Raw genomic sequence first — 21,615 nt, forward strand, 5'->3', positions numbered from 1 at the left:
TCTGCTACGCCGTCAGCACCGACGCCGACATACAAAACGATCGCTTTAATAAATGTATGAAACTTCGCCAGGAACACGTATCTTCCAATTTGTACGTAACCCGACGAGAAATATTATCGCGAGAATTTCTCTAAAATGTGCTATTTATGGAAAAACGAAGATTTCACAATATTCCCAGCAATTATGATAGATTTAAATGACATAACGTGTACATCACGTCGGCAAAAAAAGTATACCCGTCGAAAAGATATCAATGACAGCGTACTTTCGTAATAATGGATTATCAAAAAAAAAGAATTAATAATAATAAAATTATCAAAATTTATTTCTCTCGCAAATGTATTTTTCGTCCCTATCGCAGTACAATTTAAATATACAGATGGCCTAGACTGTCAGCTAAAAATCCATCAGACTTGCACAATACCTGACTACGTCGTGTTTTTTAATTGCGCTCGGAAAACGTGAATAGATCCACGACTGGCGAAATGCGTCGTTCGCTTCGTGATGCGGGAGAAGCGTCTGAATGACATATCCGATAAAATGGAATCACGCCTTCGGAAAGGATTGCGCGCGCGCGCGCGTGCGTGCGATAAATCTCCCCCAAGACTGACAAACGAAAAAAGTTAAACGCCGTAATCGAAAATGTAGTATGTAAATCCCAGCGCCACGCGGGGAACACGCGCCCCGGCGGTCGTTTATCCGTCGCTATCGAAAATTTCACGCTCGTTGGTTTTTTTTTAAACCCAAACGACCCCGCCGCGCTCTTGTGCCTCCCTCGTTCCGTTCTGTCAGGCCGGTCGTCACTGCCGGAACAGGAGCGTTGACCGCAGGAAATGCAAAATCGTTTTGTCACGCGAAAAAGTACTAACCGGTCGACAATGGTGACCCTCGTCGTTTTATCGAGCGACCTTTCGCGCGCCGGCATCCGCCCTCGCAAATGATATTTACACGGAAATATAATATAAAAGAGAAAGAGACAGAGAGAGGAAGGATAGCGCGCGCGCGAGCGCGCGCGGATGCGGCTGCCAGGCGTGTAAACGCGAGGATGATTAATGAAGAGCGATGGATCGTCCGCTCGGCTCGACGAAGGACGAACGCGTACCAGTCGCGGTTATTAATTACACGCTTTGCGTGAAGCGATAAGAATAAAGCATCGATTGACTGTGAATAGAGAAAAGGTAAAGAAAAGTTAATGTAAATTACGGCCGGAGATTAAAAAGCAAGACTATTCACCTTTTCTCGAAGCTTTCCCGTAGGATCATCATAAAAGTTTCCAGTGAATTCAAATAGAACTCTCTCTCTCTCTCTCTCTCTCTCTCTCTCTCTCTCTGTCTCTTTGTCTCTCTTTAGAAGGATATATCATAATTCATTTTCAAATTCTTCACATATCTAACTTGCGAGGTATTAAATTCCAGCAGAATTCTAAAGCTAAAGGATCTAATGACCGTCCTTATCTCACTAATCGAGTCAATCATCCATCTTCATTCGTCGTTTCAGCATAAGTACTACGGTGTACATAAAACAAACGTATTGTTTGGATGCAAAATATGTTTCGATCGTACAGAAGAGAGATGTATGCACGAGGAATACTTTTCACATATCAGCATTTTACACCGGCGCATAATTTGTCATTTCATTTGCATTTTGTTGTCTTTCTTCGGTATTATATTCGTTTCCCTCTTCTTTTTTCTCCACGGTGCGCGGAACAAACCCTCTGCGGCAAGGTAAAAGTGTTTTTGTTCCGCCTCGGCACATAAGCCCGGCAGATCTTAAAAATACGCTCGAGTCCTTCTCATTTACCTCTATAGCCATTTTCCGGCTTGACAAACTTCTATTAAATGTTTGATGCTCGGAGCTTTCTTGTTTTCATGCTTAAAAGTTCGTCAGAGAATGTTTTACAAAAAATAGGGTCGCTGTATTCAACAAACTCAAAAAAAAAAAAATTATTTTACATAAACAAAGAATAAATAAATCGTCTTTAGAATTCACTTTCGATCACGATAGTTTTTGCTATTTCGTGCATATAGTATATACACGTACACTAAAAATAAAATTCTCCTTTAGAATACTTTTTTCATTTTCAGAAATATGTTAATTATACAAGCAACATGTTTTTATAAAGCACGTGCATTTATTTTATTTAAAAAATATTCAAAAGATTAAACGTGTTGTTCCTTGGATTTATAAAAATGGATTAGAGACGGATTTGCAAGGATTAAAAATGGCTCTGGTATTTATTTGTTAGTTTTTCGACGTAGCAATACAAACATTCTGCTGCGCGCATTGATTTAGAGATACCCTGAGGGGGGTGTAAAAGAGGGAAAAAGAGTGTAAAATAACCAAAAGCTTGAATTGCAATTTTTACACAAAGGCCACGTGCGAGCGACAATATTGAGTAAAAACCAGGCTGCAGGTTGAATCCAGTCGCAGAATGTATTACATATGTAGTTTGAACGAGTATGCAAATACGTTCGCGGCTGGCTCTGCACAGGTCGAGGCCAGTTGTCCGAGCAGACGCGGGGGCATACTACTCGCGCATTAACTCGTCCTATTGTGTTGACAATATCTTGAAAATGGAATTGAGTTAAATAATATGATAATTATGATGCTATTTAAATTTAGCGTTAAATAAAAACTTTTTAAAAAATTAGGAAATATTTATTAAAGCTTTTAATATTTTAATTTATTTATTTCTTATTAATCAATATTTTTAATATCATAAGTTTATTTCTCTCAGAATAAACATAAATGTACGAGCGATAAATCATGATGAAGAGCACGTAATTTTGCATTTCCTTGCTACGACTGCTGCAACAATGTATTTTTCCCTGGTAAATTTTGTGTTCGAAGAAATTGCACTTATAGACAAAGATTATTCCCCGGTTGCGCTGCTCTTATGTTAGTATGCTACCAAACGTTAGCGGGAATCTACATATCTTTTCCTTCTTTCTATTTTCTTTCCCAAAATATCTCTTGTTTTCTCCGCGCATCCGGTTTGTTGATGTTTGCATATTGTTGTTTGCATATTCATTCCGAGTCCACTTTGTCGTACAATTACTACTACCACATATGTATGCACTACTACACACGTCCTCCCCATCCTATCGCGATCTGCTTGGAATTCAATAGAGAGAATATACGAGAAAGTAGAATGCAATTGCTTGGTCGAAGGCAGCTATTGCACGAGATGCGTTATGTGCAATAACTCTGTAATTGTCGTCGCGAAGACACAAAGTGAGCCAGGATTACTTGCTCGAACCTACTGGTATCGTTGGTTATTCACGTTATCCACGTGAATTCCATCACGAATGCATATAACTCTTTCACTGCACAGCACTTTTATCACACTTTTTTGCTTGCAATATTAGATGTATTTTTGTAATTTTTATTTTTAATTTTAAATTGCCGCCTTTTATAAAGTATTTTACAATATTCTAGAAGTCACTCATAAAATTATTTTTAATAATTAATAATTTTAATTGTTAAAATAAAACTTTCGAACGAAGCGCAAGTAATATAAAATGGATGACAAACTGTAAATGAATAGAGGAAGGTTGCTAATATTGGTATAGGTCTCCTAAAGCGACACTCTCTTATCTCTCTGAACATTGTATTACATTAATACTGACTAAAACTGATTAAAAACTGTTTTACTTGTGTAATTAAAAAAATAAAAATTTATAACCCCCAGTTTATTATAGATTCATCAGACTTTTTTCTATATAAAATTAAATTATAAATTATTTTTATTATTATAAAAAAAGAAAATATTTTCTAGTTTACATTTATGTTTTCAAGTTTTATTTTTAGCTTTAAGAAACCCAAAAAGTGATGTTAATCTTAGTGATCTTCTATGAATAGTTTTAAAAATAGAAATATAACAAGAGTATAGAAAAAATATGTGTAAAATATATTGAATGATGAAAACGATGATACGTAAATGTACATACGAATATTCTCAGAATGTCTCATAATGCAAATCAATGAATTATATCAGATATCAATGGATATCTATACAAATATCCATAAATCTATATAAATATGCGCGTATGAATATGTGCGTACTGCATAATGAATATACATATGCTGAACGCCATATAGTGACTCAATTAAAAATATTATTTACGAATCAAAGTGCTCCATTATATTTGTACACTTAAAGTAATATTATTTGAGATATTTCTAAATTTACCGAAAACAATTACATAGTTATTACATGCATAAATTCAAGTTTTTTTTTTCAGAAATATCAGAAATAAAAAATAATTATATAAATACTTTCCCATGAATTACATAAATAAAAAATTAAACTTTTAATTCCATGATCGCAATTACTCGAAATTCGCAAGTTTGCATTGCGAAATAATATTATAACATGTAATCAAGCGCCGCATAAATTAGGAATCATGCAAATTTTCATCGGGATCACGCAGTACGATAGTATCTGTATGCAAAAAATGCATTAAAGGTGTTGCAACTGACAGAGAATGCAAGCGAACAATTTTTCGCTTCACTTGAACCACTTAACGGCTCCGCACATTAAAGTCCTGCACGAACCAGTGAGCCTTTCCATCTCGCTTCACGTAGCTGGCGAGGGTGGCAGACGATACACACATGTCGGTCGCCATCGTTGCGCTAGATGCGTTCATTTAGTGCTCAAAAGAAGGAAAAACTCGAATTTTTAATAAGCCGCAGAATTTCCACCCCAGCTAAAAATGTTCACGAACATACATATGCTCTCATAAATAGCGCCACGTAATACATAGGCATTCATTACATATCGATTGCATTCTGAATGTATCTCTCTGTGCAAAAAGGACTTTGTACGATAAATTGTACAAAATGAAAACGTGAAATAAATGAATTCAGATTATCTGTTCATTTAGTATTTTCATTAATTTCAGTATAATTGACATGCAAACCTTAGTTAATAAAACAATTTAGAAAACATTGTGCATCAAAAAAATTTTACGCTTAATTTTTCTTTGTAATTTATTTCAAGAAGTTAATTAACAAAGTTATTAACAAAGTTAATCGTTTTTAAAACAGTACAAATAAAAATCATTTTCTCTCTTGTGCCGAGAAATCTACGAAAACATAAAAAAGTGTGCTGAATAAACATAAATATATAAAGCAAAGATAAGAGAAAAAAAAACTTTATTAATTAATTCAGATAGAATCTGTTCTTTTATATATGTTTTCAATAATAAAATTCTCGACCTTAAATCCGTACTAATTCGTGTCGAAAAGTAGATAAATTCTCTTTCTGTCTTCCCTTTCCTCTCTCTTTTTGCATGTGCTGGAAGCCATAGTCATAGTCGAGCGGTCAGGAGAGCGGCCCATGAATTCATTTGCAAAGGGGCTTCGTTAATTTCGCGCGGGTGCACTTCCCAATCGGCGGTCGCCTGTGATTGAGTGCACGGAGAGGAGTGCGTAAATCGAGCGTGCATATGTCTCAATATTCGCGCGTGAGATGTGTCTGCGTGCATTGTACGCGCACGGTTGAGCAATGCAGCGACGCGGTACGAGACATCCACGTCCCTTGATCAAAGTGCTGCCTAGGCTGCGTGCCCGCATGGTTCAGCTACCGGTACGCTGTTACATAGACGTCGTCGATGTATCCGATGTAATTTTCATTAAGCGCATAAACATGGCAGTACTGAAAAATGGTTGAGTGTGCCATTCGCATCGTTCGCATCCTTCGAATTACAAAACTATGTTGACAAACTGCGTATGTTAAATATCTGAATATTAATAATTCGCCGTATTAATTAATACGTTTATGTAATCATTATAGAATATTTTACTTTTACATGTAAAACACACTCGACTTAAGAAAAGAGAAAGAAGAAGATATAAACGCATCATCACTTATTCAATTATACATTTTAGCAATTTGCTTTTTGCATTTTTGGGGACTATCCTACGGTTTGTTAGTGTATTAAAATGATAAAATTAAATTTAATCACTTTAGAAGCTTTCAAGAGCTTAAGCAATTATGTACGCGTATGTGTACGCGCCCGCGCGCAATTTTTAGAAACACGAGTAACGTTTCAACTAAATTCAAATCTATTGTGCATTCTCGCCGCCACAAATCGTATATAATCCTGAAATCCGATATTAAAACGAGACGATCTATCTCGGGCTAGAGTATCTCGTTATCTCGGGTCAAAGTAGTATTGGTAATGCGATGCATCGGCGCGGCGCAAATGCGGTAGCTTTCCAAGCCTGGCAATGTAATCATAATGCAGTTGTAACGGACGGTCCTGTGGTAGAAAATTTAAACGACAAACGAGCAAACGGCAACCGAATGTCACAAATTCAGACCGACCGCCCGGCAAACGCAACAATCACGGCAATTCCCTTCTATTCGATCATAAGATCTCGACGGTTGGCTAGAGAGCTGCATCAAGCAAAAAAGTTTGATCTAGCTCTGTGCTCGCAGCCCTCGGCTGTGCTGCAGGAAATTCAATTCCCGCGTCAACAGAAGCGAATTTATCGTGGCCCGGATAAAGGGAAGACCTGCGAGAGGTTTAGACGAAATGTACGAATACAAAACTTTCCCCTCGAGTTACTAGTGAATTTGTTGCTACGAGACTACACCTTGTTGCATCTGTTCGCATATACACGTTTTCTGTTCCCGCTAGTTTGACGCGAGAAAGTCATTTCCTCTAGCGAATCTTAAGAGTCACGCGAAGAGTGTCGAGAAAACGCGCGATAAAAACCTATTCCATTTAGATTTAAGTCCATCTATATATTTCAATACCTAAAAAAAAAATAAAGTTAAAAAATAAACGAGTCACACTAAGAATTTTAATGATAAGACAGCACGATGTTTCAAAAAGCAAGTTTTTTTACTAAATTTTATTTTATCGTCGCTCACTGAGCCAGCGGCTAACAACGGCGTAGATTGGAAACTTTAGGAAAAGATAATAGCTAGTTGAAAAATGTATAAGTCTCCTTTAAAAATAGTCATTTATCTGTACTGTTCATCTAAAAAAGCAATGTTATCGCAATTGCAGAATTTTGCAGAGAAATACTTGTTTAATCCTCTTATTTAATCCTCAAAATTCAATTCTATTAAACGTTAACTAATACTTCCAGTAAAAATTAATGCTACCTGCTATTCTGATAAAATATATGCAGAGTAATAAAAAAAAATACGTGCATATAAAAAAAAGTCACTATTTATACAAAAAAATATTTTAAACTAGAGAAACGCTCTTAATTTATTAAACGAGTTGTTTTCTGCGTAAACAACAAATTAGCATAGTACATCTCCTTCTTCACTTACCTCAGACTTCACAGCGGAAGAAAAAAATACTTATTCTCTAATAAATGGCGTACTCTCGATAATTAAGTATCGTTTTTTCGCAGACTGGGATAAACGAGATGCTTTTCTATTGTTTCTCCCTAGTGCTAGCAAATCTTATTTCTCTCTTTTTGAAATAACAAATACCTCTGTAAAGGAAATCCGTATATTTAATCTGTATGTTTATTTATGCACAATAAATAAATGAGAAAATGAGTCTCTTTAGAAATAAACTCGTTCCCACAGTATAATAGAAACTGCTTAATTTGTAAATGGTTTACATTATTGTCGCTTTAATTTAAAAAAAAGCGATTTCTGTATTTTATATGATAAAACTGTTTAAAAGACGAAAAAAAATAAAGAAAAATATTAGTATCATAAAGGGAAAGCACAAATACCATGAGACAAATTATATTACATATAATCCTTTTCTAATCTTGCGATTAAAAATTAATTAAAACAAGTTAGCGCGATCGAGAAATCAAAAGATGTACATACATTGTTATTATCCATATTCATGTTCAAAAATATATGCTGTCAAAATGTTATGATTTTCAAGAAAAAAACATATTTGTCAAAAAAAGTATTTGGTATCGACTGAACTGTTCTCTAACAGAAATGGTTGATGTACAACTAGTAACATTGCGTTCATAGTTCGTGGATTCAATTATACAAGTTGTACACGCGACGTACATCTGGTTGAGACTGCAACCGGCAGCTAGTTGCTAAACGTTTGCAGCTTGGCGTTACGCGTAATATCTAGCACCTGAAGATGATAGACATCTCGCCAAGGCTCGACCACTTGTTGAGAACTTGATTTCAGATTGATCTGTAAACACTGCACAATATTGCGCCTGACGATTTAGTGAAATCAGGAGAGATGAGAGGAAAGCTATTGAATAGTCCCATCAAAGATGGGACTCTTTAATAGTTCACTTACTTAGAAGTTTGCCCGAAGTGCAAACTACGAAGACTGTTATTTCATTCTGTGTCTTCAAGGAATATTTACTACAAAAATAAAAAACACGTATGCAAAAAAATTTCCAAAGTTTTTGATTTTTTATGAAAAAATATATTTTTTTCTCTCCAGACTTTCCGCTACTCATTAACATTAAATAAAGAAAGTCTAAATTGCGCGCTGATTATTGATACAATCTTGGGGGAACTTCTATTATAGCGTAATAGAATTCTTCAGGAATTACGTAGCTACTATGCAAAGAAAACTGATAGCGCGGACACTTGTTGAAGATTGCGAAGGCGACAAGTTGCAGACGCGAGAAAAATTGCAATAGAATAGCGTACGATCTCGGACAAATCCGGGGACGCTGGATAAGGAACGATGGGAATAAAGCGCTTCAGAATCCTGGACAATTCTCAATGTCCTCAATTCTGAAAGACATCGGCAAATGTTGCATCAGCACCGAAGGAGTGGCAAACTTTAACGAGTTTGCAATCTAAAATATGCAATCATAATCAACGAGGTTTCCTGGACCTGGCCTCACCACACGTTTTCCGATACTGAAATATTCAACGGCCAGCTTTCTCTTTGTCTCAATAACAAAATAAATTTTGCACGATCTTGTAAACGCAACAAAAAGGTCGAAGAATTGGACGGCAAATTAATATCGAAAAAAAAAATTAAAGTTTTACCAACGGAAATACAGCATGACCTAAATAAAAAGTGGTAGGAACATTATGATTAAATTTTGAAACCAATGACCCATATTCTCACCGTTATCGATACATGCGCCTTTAAAAAGATAATTTACGTTACATATATTATAGAATCTCAGAAATAATTATATTCATTTATCGATAAAAGAATTGGAAATATAAGCCATTTTCCACTCGCATTTATTTACTTCCTCCATTAAACTATTTGTCCTGATTTTTTAAATACATAAACTTATAGAACTAAATACAAAAAAAATCATTTCTTTCATTTAGACTATTCACTATATGTAATAATACATATGTTAATTTATTATTATCAATCTCAAATCTGACTAGTTCCAAAATTTAAGAAATATGCAAATGTGCATTATCTCTGCTTAAATTATTAACAACAACTGAATTACAACTTTTATTAGTTATTATAATTTATAAATTATCATTGAATGAAGCAATTGGAGATTGACGGTATCCAATCTCTGACGATAATTGAAATCTTGTTTTATATTCCGAAGTCGACGATTTATTTCGTTCGTATTTCTTATATAGAACATGAATATCTCTAATTCAAATATCCCTGAAGCCCAATACCGCCATTTACACATGCTTCTCGCGAATAACCAAATGCATACAGATTAAGGTATTTATTAATATGGATGCCCGTATCGTGCACGACACCGTCACCGACACCGTCGAAAATGATAGCGATTGATCGGCGTCGGCCTGAATTGTTAAACGTTAATCGAATAATTCAAGTGTCGACGGTACAATTAGCGCACGTCGATGTGGAAAGACGAATTACACTCGTCTAGACCTAGAAACAGCGCGCAATGCTCGTGCATGATATGCATAATGGTTAAAAGCGCTTCTGGCCACGCACAATTCTGCAGACAAATCGGAAATTGTTATGAACACAGCTGGTTGTGTGAAAACTAAAGAGAATCGGCAAGTGCTACTCAAATTTGAGAAATAACGTCTGTCCTACGGTGTCGCAGTACGAAGCAAATTGCAGCGAAACAGTGTAACGAAAACAGGCAAGCGCACGTGCGGAGCGTTTAATAAAATTTACTCACATTCCTACGCGATGCTTTTATTTTGCAACTCGTCAATTAACTGTACCGATGACCGCATATGCGTGTGACGAATAGTTTTTTTTTTTCCGGAAAAAATCCAAAATTGAAAATCGAAATGAGAGGCTGTGAAGGATTGGTTCATTAATCTTCCATAAGGCATTACCATGTGGTAAAAATCACTCTTTAAAATGGAAATCGAAAGAAATTACTGACAAAGGACCTTGAAAGTGTCACGCACTTTAGCATATCTAAAAAAGTAGCCTTGCCAGTGATCTTGATCTTCTCTAACTTTGCGCTCTAAGTTTAAAAAAAAATAAAACTTTATTGACTTTTAGCGCTTATGGCTTTTTTTTATATGTCAATTTATTTAAATATAATCAATTGTTAAATATCAAATAATTAATTACATTTAATATTTTTAACGAATAAATTAAATAATTACAAAATACATTTAAAATACATGTAAAATTGACATTAATATCATATGTGCAACGTATACAATGTAGACAGTATATTAATAATGAGAAATATATCAAAAAAATGATTTAATTATTAGTTATATTCATAATTTAACCAAATACTTAAAACAAGAGCAAAAAAAGACAAAATTTTTTCATTTACTTTCAAACTTTGTCACCAAAACATTTTTAGCAATTTTTAATCGTATGCGTAAAAAGTGTATAGTTGTCTACAAGAAACATTTTCCGTATCTTGTATCGTACAATGTATTGTCGTCAACATTGAGAGAGTAAACGTAAAAAAATTAGTCTGTTTTTTTCTGTGTCTCATCGATTTCCCGGTGCACGTACAATAAACTAACTGTAGTAGCACTCGTCAACATTTGCTTTTTCTTTGGACGAATGTAATTAATTATACAAATCTCTTTTCTATCATAAATATTCCGCGACAATAGCGTTTTGAAAACATAGTATTTTTGAAATACCACCCATGCACGCAAACTTGCAATTTGCTATTTATTAATTAAAATATTAATTAAAATACGTCGTTGTAACCGAAATAGATTGTGATACATTAGCTTGCCGCATTTCTAATGAAAATATATTGCAGCTACACAATGCCACAAATATTAAACGCATTCTTGTTGATAATGAAAGCGAGGTCTCAAGAGTATTAAAAAAAAAAAAGAGAGTAAATTGTAACAACGTTGTACGCGAAGCAGACCGTTTAAACGTAAATTATCAGTCAATATCGAATAACAACTTCGTTCCGCACGGATTGAATTGATTATTCGCCGCATGGAGGCTATTTTTCGTTAGCAGCGCAGCTCGGATTAATGGCTGAAATTCGAGGGGTCATTACCTCGCGATGAACGCTGTGCGCTGTAAAGTAGCTATATAGCCATACGCGCCATCGAGTTGGCACTTCGATCCCTAATTAGCTTCGTGGCTACGCGAACGCTTGATTTTCTATCGTTGATTGACATGGCTCTTCAGCCACGTGTCAAAATTCAATTGAGACGAATTGCCGTGATGCATCGACGCTTCGTTAAGCAGCACGGACCGTATCAATAGCCCCTATTATTGTAAATCGAACGGCTATTATGTAAAAGCGGCCGAGCGCTAGTTCTAACTATTCTGTTTCGTAGTATTTCGTAAAATCTTAGGTCACGAAAATATCTCTACAGAAGGCAAAAGAAAAGAGATTGTAACAAGAAAAGTTTGGCAACTAAAAACTAAAAAAAAAAAGTTCCAAAGCTTTACAAAATGCAGAATAAATTCAATCAAAGTTTTCAAGATGACTTTCGAAATTGCTCAATTAACGTCTCCTAAGGAAATTATTTAAACGCATTAAACTAAACTGAATGCTCTCGTGAATGTAGTTAAAAGATATTTCCATAAATGATTTTATATCGACGGACAAGGCATGTATATAAAACACGAGAAAATCAGTCGGGTACTATCGGCGAAAATTGGCAATTCTCTTGCGAAAAACAAGGAATAATTAACCACGACCGCGTGTGCGACGAGACAAAAATAAACCATGAGCTTAATCGATTTTTTCAATTGACTGATATCAACCGACGTATACGTATCGTGAAATTAAGCAACGCATTCATACGTCGTTAAGCGTCGACTGATTTGACTTTGGACATAGGCTATGTATGTACATACACTTTGTCAACGTGATCCCATGTGTGAAATCAACGAGCGATTCAGTTTGTATCAGAGAAATGGGTGGTGAAATTCGACGAATTTAGCTTCTATCGTTAGTGAGATGTGTATAATAATTAATATAATGTAATAGACATAATATAACAGAGAAGAATTTTCAAGTTGCTCATTCTTGTCGTACGCAACGCCAACTAATAACCATTACCGTGATTTATGATTAATCGAGCACCATCATTATCTGGAAAAGTTTAACTATGTAATATTTAACGATTCGTATCTAAACTTTGTTGGAGTTGAACGCAACCAATTAAAATCGCCGAATCAAAAAGAAAATCGAGAAATTAACAGGAATAAAAATTAATTTTACCTTTGCGATGTGAATGTGAAGATAAAAAATAATTTAATGGAAATAACTTGTTCGTCGATCAATTAAATCGTTTCCTACATAAATATTAACTGAAAAAGTAAATCTGTCTCTAGTACCTTTCAAGGGATATCTTGAAAATTTTAACCACGAAACCCAATTACACAAGCCGAAACAGTTGCAACGTTGAATTAAGTGCAAAAGGCAGTGATGGAATAAATTTGCGGTTAATGAAGCGTCGCTTAAATAGAGTTGATGAATGGATTCAGAAATTGCTTTATAGGGTTCATAAATGGTACCGTTCTATCTCTTATAATTCAAGTTCGCATACCTATACTAAAAAAAAAAAATTCTTTAAATGTTTCCCTTCCTGAAGTTTACCCTTCTCTCATCCCTATCGGCACAGTTCTTTAATAGCTTCTGCTGTAAATAAGTTCCGCCTGAAAGAGAGATTTTTTACTTCGCGGATATTACCTCGCAGAAAAATATATGTTTAACATGGTAGGAGACTAATTTGTGACGATTAAAAATTTTTTACGTATATCATCAGAGAAGTTTTTCGTGATTTTATATCTTCATAATATCCAAGTAATTCTCGAGAAGCGTCTTTTTATTATTTTTGTAATATATAATTCAATATTTTAAAAAATGAGAAAGTATACGGAATAGAATGAAAAGGATCCCGGACAAGTTAAAATTTTTTAAAGGTTAAAATTAAATTTAGCGGCTTAAATTTATTTAAAAAAAAAACTGTTTTTACTTGCCATTTCGGAAATAAAAATCAATTATTTTTCCCATTTTCCTTTGTTATATTATAATGATAAATAATTATAGCGTAAAGATATCGAAACTGATTAGTGAATTTTGCTAATAATCGATTGGAACTTGATTCTATCTCGTCGAATGCGGATTTGCAGAGCTTTATTTTCAACTCCAGCGCGATTGACGATCTACATTCGCGTCGGGTTAAAAGGGAGGAGGTGGGACTTTGATGTACATTGATAATTCATGCGGATCCAATTACACTTTGAAATCGCTTGATAATTGTTTCCAATAAATATCCCAGGAGAACTCAGCGAAGAAGACAACGAGCATGCTTTACTGAAATAGTACGAATAGTACAGGACGTGCGTTTGATTTCATTCGAAATATCGTCATCCGATCGATGCAAGTTCAACGGAAAGAATATTTCCAATGCTGCCATTCGTTATATGATAATTTTCATCTGAAAAGATATCTATGGTTCTTTATCCATTATATTCCAATTTTATATTATATATATATATATATATATATATATATATATATATATATATATGAGATACATAAATTCAAAATATTGCAATGTGATTTTAATTTTTTTAACTCAAATATGAGAGAAAGAGAGAGAGAGAGAGAGAGATTTTCTATACAAAATAGTATGTATTTAAATTTACATTTTATTAACATAAAGTTCAAAATGCACATAATTTACACATAATGAATATAGTTTATAAAATGGAATCAATATTTCATAATTCTGCTTTCATCTGTACATATTTATCGACAATTTTATCAAAAGCATTATTCATATAATAAATAAAATTCAACATAATTTTTATGCAACTCGATTTTCCAAACCAACAACCTACGTTCGTCGTGAAGAAATTCGATTCACAACAAGCCTTACTTTCTTATCTGGCCAATTTATTATTCCTCGAGCATGTTCTCTTGGCAACGTGTGCGCATACATACATGAATAAGAAGGAAGGTTTGTGATATTGCTACAGAAAATCCCTCAAATTACTTTAAACACATAAGTACCTTAACAAATAAGTTTAATAGAAATTTTTTTCTTTATGCTATTTAATAAAAATTTGCAAGAAACTTATCTCGTAATTGCGTGTAACTCTTTTTTGCATACCATACGCAAAAGCGATTCCAATTTAAAAATGAAAAATGCATTGCTCTCTTAAAGCAAAACGAAAATCTAACATTTACATCGCTATGTTAACATCCTATTCACAGATTCCTAGTGTGTGCGCAGTCACATATTTTTACAATAATATTGTTATAAAAATCGTTGGAAGAGCTATGGTTTTATATTTCAATATTTCATAAACGATCGATCGTAAAAAGATGCGACCGACTCGAAGCGGCCAACGTTTATTATTTGACGAATTTTTTCACGTACCAACAAATGCGCATATTTTGCTCACGGCCACCGGGAGAGCCGCGTGCCACGAAGAACTATGCATGACTCACCGCCAAATTAGAATACCGAGCGACGATTCCTTTTTTTTTTTCTCTCTTTCGCAAACGTTGCCGGTCGGTAACAGGAACCGAAGTGACATTGACTAATGAGCTAGCATCGGGCATTCACAGGCACATGCAAATGCCTTCTCGTCTACGTCGCGCGAATCATAATCCGTGCACGGTCGTTTACGGCCGGTAATTTGACGTGCGACGAGCCACGAAAGGGCCAACACGGCCTCCCTACCCTTCCACTGCCAAGAGATACTTACCGTTTTAATCGCGAATTCAGCTCGAATCTCTTTCGAAAAATCGAAAAAAAAAGTTAACTCCCATATCGCATTAAAAAAATACGAAGAAAATGCATTTCACAATTGCGCCGTATCTGAAAAGAACGATTGTCGCGCGAATCCCCAAGTGCCGTCAAAGTGAGAGATCAAAAGAGAATATCTCAAGTATAGATATTTTAAATAAGAATATTAAGTTAAAACATAATGTTATTCATTATGCATAATGCTATCTTGATACTCGAACCATTTCTCAGTCTTCCTCCTCCTCCTTCTCCTTCTCCACCGTCTAGTCCGGTTTCCTTTTTTCTCACCGATTCTTAAGGTGAATTTTATAGCGAAGAATTCACGAGCCAGTTTCTACGGCAGGAATAAATTTTACGTTTCAGGAAAAATTACAGCGCATTTTTATAACACGGCACCTTCTTTTCCACACTTCTCTTCCTTTGTTAAGGAGGTAAAAGATGGTTACGATTAATGTAAACGAGGTATTCCGCAACAAAGTAATACTTGGCTATAAGAGCGCGCAGCGTTATTTGCTATGTACAGGGAGAGGGGGAAGGGTATGTGTAATTTTGCTCGCAAGAGTAAAAAAAGATTTGAGCATGGAGTAACAGTGTGACGACCGTGCGGCGCTTTTTCGTTGCTCCCACGAGGGCGGCACGAGCATCCACAGCAAGTGGTATAAAACTCCCCCCTGTTAACGTCTCCCAATTCGCGTGCAACTTTTCGCAAAGAATGTTATTGCGGCGTTGCGGCTTTCCGCTGAAAAGATTCGAAGATTTTCGCGGAAAGAGTGTGTACGTACACGACCGCCGCGCGTACTCGCGCTCGAAAAATTCAACGGCGATGTAAATATCGCGGCCAAATGCATTTGCGTTTTACGCAACTCCGTTCCGCACAGCGTCACTGCTATTTTTTCTCCCCCTTTTTGCAAATTGCACGCGAATTCTCGATTAGTTTTACAAAAGTGCGCGGCGAGCCGGCGCGCGACGTAATTGACACTCGCGTAAAATTATTATTACGGATACATTTCGTCGATTGCGAGTAAACAAGTAAATACGCGGGATGAAATTGCATCGCGGCGATGGCCGGAAATTCTAGTTTTCTGTTCTCAAGGGGGATCCTGCGACGTCATGCTCCGGAATACGCTCCGGTGATGCCGCTCGTTAGTTTTCGTCGACAGTTTTCACAACAGTTTCTTTCGCTATTCTTCGTGACGCACCCGTTACCGGGGAGAGTGCCCATTAAAAATGTCGAGGTCGAAATTCAGTGCAAATCCCGCCCCGGCGAGGCTGAAGGAAAGACCTTACGACGGCGTCATTTTGTTTAAAGCTGTCGCTGACTCGTTCCTGCCGCGCCGAGTCACTTCGAAACATCGCAATAAAATAACTTCTCCTCAGAGGGGAACGTTCCTGCGCTCATTATACGCCATTGTGCAGCAAGCTCCGGATAGATCCCCTACCGAACACGTTATTGCACGGTCCGTAATATCAGTTTTTCTCACTACTTTTCAAGGATTGCAACGGTGAATCGCCGCTGGCTACACTTTCTCGGGGAAAAACGCTCGCACAATTTCCCCGTTTAAATAAGTAATTACTTTTCTCTCTGCGCACGACTATATATTACATCCCTCGCCGCTATTTTTTTCATAATGTTATTGCAACTCAATCATCAACTTGTCGATTCTCTTAGCGAGGTTGCAAACGGAACAGAATATACGACGTGTCTTTTAGTATTCGATCATACGTGTGTTAAAAATTAGTTATTATTCGTAGAAAAAATTTCTAATATACTTATAAAGATTATATTGTTCGTTAAAAGATAAAAATATACAAGCTAAATAAAGTTTAACTTTTACGTTTAATAAAGCGTAGCTTTAAAAATGGATCGCTGGCTGTTGCGAGACACGCTGTACATTTTGTGGTCATTTTATGAGAGCAAAATTGAAGATAAGAGAACTTTCTTTCACTCACCGCAGGTGTACACGACTTTGAGATACGTTTTGCTGTCCGGGCTGCAAGGATCTGGTCTGCCAAACGTTGTGCTGTTAGCCACCACCGAGCATCGTCGTTTACCGTGGCATAATTGCATTACGGTTTCCGTTGCAAAGTCCATCATACAATCTATAACAGTGTAACAGTAACAATAACAAAACACGCAAGATACAAGGGTAGAAAACTGAAAAACTTTTACATCCGTATTTTCATACAAAGTTTACGCGGAATTGCGAAAGAAATAACAAAACTTATATGTCTTGCGGTAACAACTCCACAAAGATAAAACAAAAGAGATAATTAGCTATTACTTCTTTGCACATAAATTTACACAAATAAAAGAAACTTTTTAAAAGCTACTTACTAATATACCTTTTCTGCTCAATCACATTAAAAGTCATGTGAAGATTATCATCATAAAAACATTTTGCAAAACGCAATTTCCACGTGCAATCAACTCTTTGATTTGAGTCAAGTAGAAGGATCTGTGCTATTTCGCGAGCTCTTTTCTTCAAACATTTGTGAAACATGTGTAAGATTCTGCTTACTGTCGTTTATGATTTACGGGAGACACACGCGTGGCGTTGTCTTTCGTTATTAAATAAGATTGAGAAAAGCTGGTTGACAATACATAGACAGCCGCGGTGAAGGAAGAATAAGAATTTATTGATCTGACTTCAAGCGGAATGACAGGAAAAATAGAATCCGAGGAAGAGCAGGAAGTCCTCGGAGTTTCCGATACTCTTTTGTGCGAGAAAATGTACGTATCGTTCACGTCGACCTGAGACGTGACGACGCAGCGCGTCTCGTGAAGGGATATCAAGGCGACCGCGAGCCATTCATGGCAAAGAAGCACGAAAAAGCACTATTATAACGCGGCACCATTCCGTAGATTTTGTTCCTTATTGTCGCACTCAAGCGGCAAGCAACCTTTCGACCCTCCGCGTTAAAAGGTAGCTCTACGAGTTGGCGGATGATGACCGGACAAGTGGACCGAGGAATTGTGCGGAATGGAGAGATTTATTGGATCATCGTGAACAGAGCCGAGCTATTCATACAACTGTAAAACCAGAATTTCCTTTGCCTATAAAGAAACGGAAATGATATTTTCTCTTAAGAAGAGCAGAGAGGCAAATAGATAAAGTCTCTTTTCACAAGGTTAACTGAGAGTAACTGATTCTCCGCTACTCTTTCTAGTTTTTCTTTCTCTAAAATTAGTTAAAATTGTTAAGAACAATCCCATTATGTATGTGTGCGGATCATTTTACTTTATTTTTACTATTATCATTTATCAATCTTTCACTTTTATAACATTTTCCGTAGTAAAATCTGTGATTTAGAAAACTTCATAAAAAATATTTACTTAATCTTTACAGTAATAATTGTTAAAATTTAATGTTGAAAATAAAAAAGCCATGACCGGTCGGATAAACAAGAACAACCGTAACCGTAACCGTGTACGTGAATGATACCGTTACAATGTTTCAGAATTAAATGGTATCGTTAAAGTATCAATAGCATGATATTCGCAGTGAACCGTTCTCGTTTACGTTCTCTCGTTCCCTTCGTGCACTTTCGTAGGAATCGATTGATTGGACGGGACAAAAAGTCGTCGTGGGAACGCGACCAGTCGACCGGAGCATTCATTCGCGAGTTAAAAGAATTTACTTTGAAAAGTTAAATAAAAGCTACGTCTTGGAAACGGAAGAGAGAGGCAGGTAGCGCCTCTTGTTCTTCCTAAATTAAAAGTAAGCGGCGTGCGGGCTCTCCCAACGCGCGCGAACGCGAATAACAAGCTTTCCCCCCCGATATCAAACGTCACATTTGGCGCCCAAATGCATCTGTCGGTCATTGAATTATCCCGCTCCACTTAGGAGACGGGAAACACTCGACTTCGTTTTTTAAGAATACTCTGCGGGAGAAACTCACTTTAATTTTCTCTTCCCACATCGTCCGAAACCTCATCCGAAACTTCGGCAGCCCCGGAAGAAAGAGTCGCAATCTCGTCGCCAAGTATGACAATAAACTAGGACAAACATCGACTCGAAGGCTTCTCTGCAGAAGAACTTATCGGCGAACGGAAGAAGGGCCGATCTGAGGCTCAATCAATATTCTCGTTATGACACTAGAAACTGAGGCATCCGAAAAATCCCACCAATTTACAGAATTTCGCTTTAACATTTATTCACTATGTATCGTTTAACGACATAACCTGCGTATATAACGTCAGCTATAATCCCGGAAAGCGTTAATATTTCTTGCCAAGTGAATGACGTAACTCGAAACGACGCGGTATAAAATCAAAACGATATCGGAAAAGCGAAGAGTGTGCGAGACTTCGTAACTCTTCGAAGCTCCCGCAAGTTTATGTTCGATTATTTACTGCCTTAATAACATGTAATACGCGGTGTCGAACAGGCGTATCGTAAATGTTTCGATAAAAAAAAAGGAGGGAAGCGTTAAAAAAGAATAACTCATAATAAGTCATAAATTATAATTAACGGAGAGCCACGTTAACTGATGACAGCAACTTACTTTCCTCTTGCACGCCCAGCGGCTGCGGACACTGCAGGGACTCGTACTGCGTCCTACCAAAGGACGCACTGAAAATCGCCACCCTCTGGCCGGGATGACAAACGAGATTGATGACTTCGTTCTCGCAAGCCACCTTACTTCTGAACTCGTCTGAAACCACAAAAAACATCATTCAATAAACGGAATTACGTTCGCGAGACACCGGTTCATAAAGTGCACACCTTATTAGTGATAAGCGACCGCGCTTGTTTCTCGATGTTTTCGCAGCGAGAGGTAAAAAAAGGGGGGGAAAGAAAAGGGAAAAGCTAGCTGTCGGAAATTGCGATGAATCGTAAATTCCGCGATTGGAACTCCGTAGAAGTCGCGATCGCTTTCTTACGAACGCGGGCGTTTCCTTCCGGGAGGTGAAACAGACGTTGTCTACTCGTCTCGTTACGACGTAACGTTGCATTCGCGAATTTCAATGAACCGGAATGGCTTGCAGCTGCTGGTGCCGATAGTACGTTTTTGCGTTTCTCACCCTGCGGGGCGGCAGAGATCGCGTCGCGCTGGCAAGTTTCTTGCGACGCGACGGGCGCAGTTTGCGAGCTTACGGATTGTTCGGTCTTGCACCAATGTCTAATCACGAATACCAGATAAAGGAAGGCGAATCAAAAAAGGAAATCTCGCTGAATTTTGAATGTTCGCCTATTTTAAATATTTTCCACGGAACACAAAAGCTTCGTCACATACTATATATCGATCATTTGTCACAACGACGCAACTCAAAAATAAAAAATTGCTTCTGAATTATCGGAAAAAAGGGGATTCTGATAAAAATTTAATATATTAAATACAAAACTAATAATACTTTTGTTCTTCTAAATCGGTAGATTAAAGTTGCATCTAAAAATAAAATTTTATAAAATTTGTATGATTTAAAAACTTTCAAATTAAAAAAACTTTGTTTTTTGAATTATAGATATCGTTGTTTGAAGGATTATGTACATTAATTAAGATTAACAAAAAAATTACAGACAGCAATTGGTATCATGTTTACCAGTCGGAGTTAATCTTGCGAAAATCGCTTACAAATTCCCATAAATTTTATCATTTTTGCCGACAAACGTAATACTCTTGTTCTCTTCGTCGTCAAAATAGCAATAAAGCCCCTGTTCCTTAAAAACTTAAAGAGCTTTATTTTCCTATCTCTCCTGACCTCGTAAACTTGCAATTAAACGTGTTATTAAACGCGATCTCACCGCGGTAGAATTGGCAATAAAAATTCCGGATGCGCGTCCGGCGAACCCACCACAGCGTTCGAGAAGTGCGGCGGAACACCGTAGTGGTAACTCGTTGATGTATCGCGGTTTTGTTGCGGAAGAACAAGTTCGACCATAACCCGACGATCCCATGCGCGCGGGCCAACATCTTTTCATACCGCAACCATGTTTCTTATCCACGCACGGAAGTCGGCGTTGTGCACTTATGCTCGAGATAAAGTGTTATGCCCTGCTTTATTGAGTTGGCGATTTACGGTGGCTGCCATAGCTGGCTTTCGAACTTCTACCACGGCAGGGCCAATGGCTACCATCGCGATTTAAGGCGAAATTACGTGCGGTACGATGCCGTGCACATACATTGTTTGACGCTGTCCGATGGCTTCGCCAAAAGATCGCCAGCGCGCCAAAAATCAACGTAAAAACGACATCAGCCAATCTTATCAATACGCTGTATCAGCCAGTTTTGTCTTTACCTCGTACCACTATATACACTGGCTGACCTAAATCAAGCTGTATTTTTTTCTGACTCATATTTTCGCCCCTCTGACAAAAATATCGCGTTTTTCTAGATTCATACATATTTTTCGTTTTCTCTCTGCGCGCGTATACAACGTGCGCCGAGCTTCAACTAACAAGAACAGTTGTACTGATATAGTCTTGCTATGGTCAGAGCTATATTAAAATATAGAGAAGTTAAAAGTTTTCAACTAAAATTCTGAAAATTCAACTTTAATATAATAAAATAAATAC

The 21,615-nt window shown here is 36.8% G+C and overlaps 1 protein-coding gene across 3 annotated transcripts in view; it reads right to left on the minus strand.

Annotated features, from left to right (window-relative positions):
* The window catches only part of LOC105837387 (protein eva-1), a 139,779-nt gene that overhangs the window by 25,175 nt on the left and 92,989 nt on the right, over positions 1-21,615 (minus strand). For all 3 annotated transcript variants that reach the window (XM_012682135.3, XM_036286276.1, XM_012682136.3), the window contains exons 4-5: positions 19,604-19,753; positions 17,048-17,197 (exon numbers count right to left, since the gene is read on the minus strand). In XM_012682135.3, the coding sequence (XP_012537589.1) occupies positions 17,048-17,197; positions 19,604-19,753 (300 nt within the window). The remainder of the gene's footprint in view (positions 1-17,047; positions 17,198-19,603; positions 19,754-21,615) is intronic.

The sequence above is a fragment of the Monomorium pharaonis genome, chromosome 4 (genome assembly GCF_013373865.1).
Source record: "Monomorium pharaonis isolate MP-MQ-018 chromosome 4, ASM1337386v2, whole genome shotgun sequence".
In the NCBI taxonomy this organism is placed as follows: Eukaryota; Metazoa; Arthropoda; class Insecta; order Hymenoptera; family Formicidae; genus Monomorium; species Monomorium pharaonis.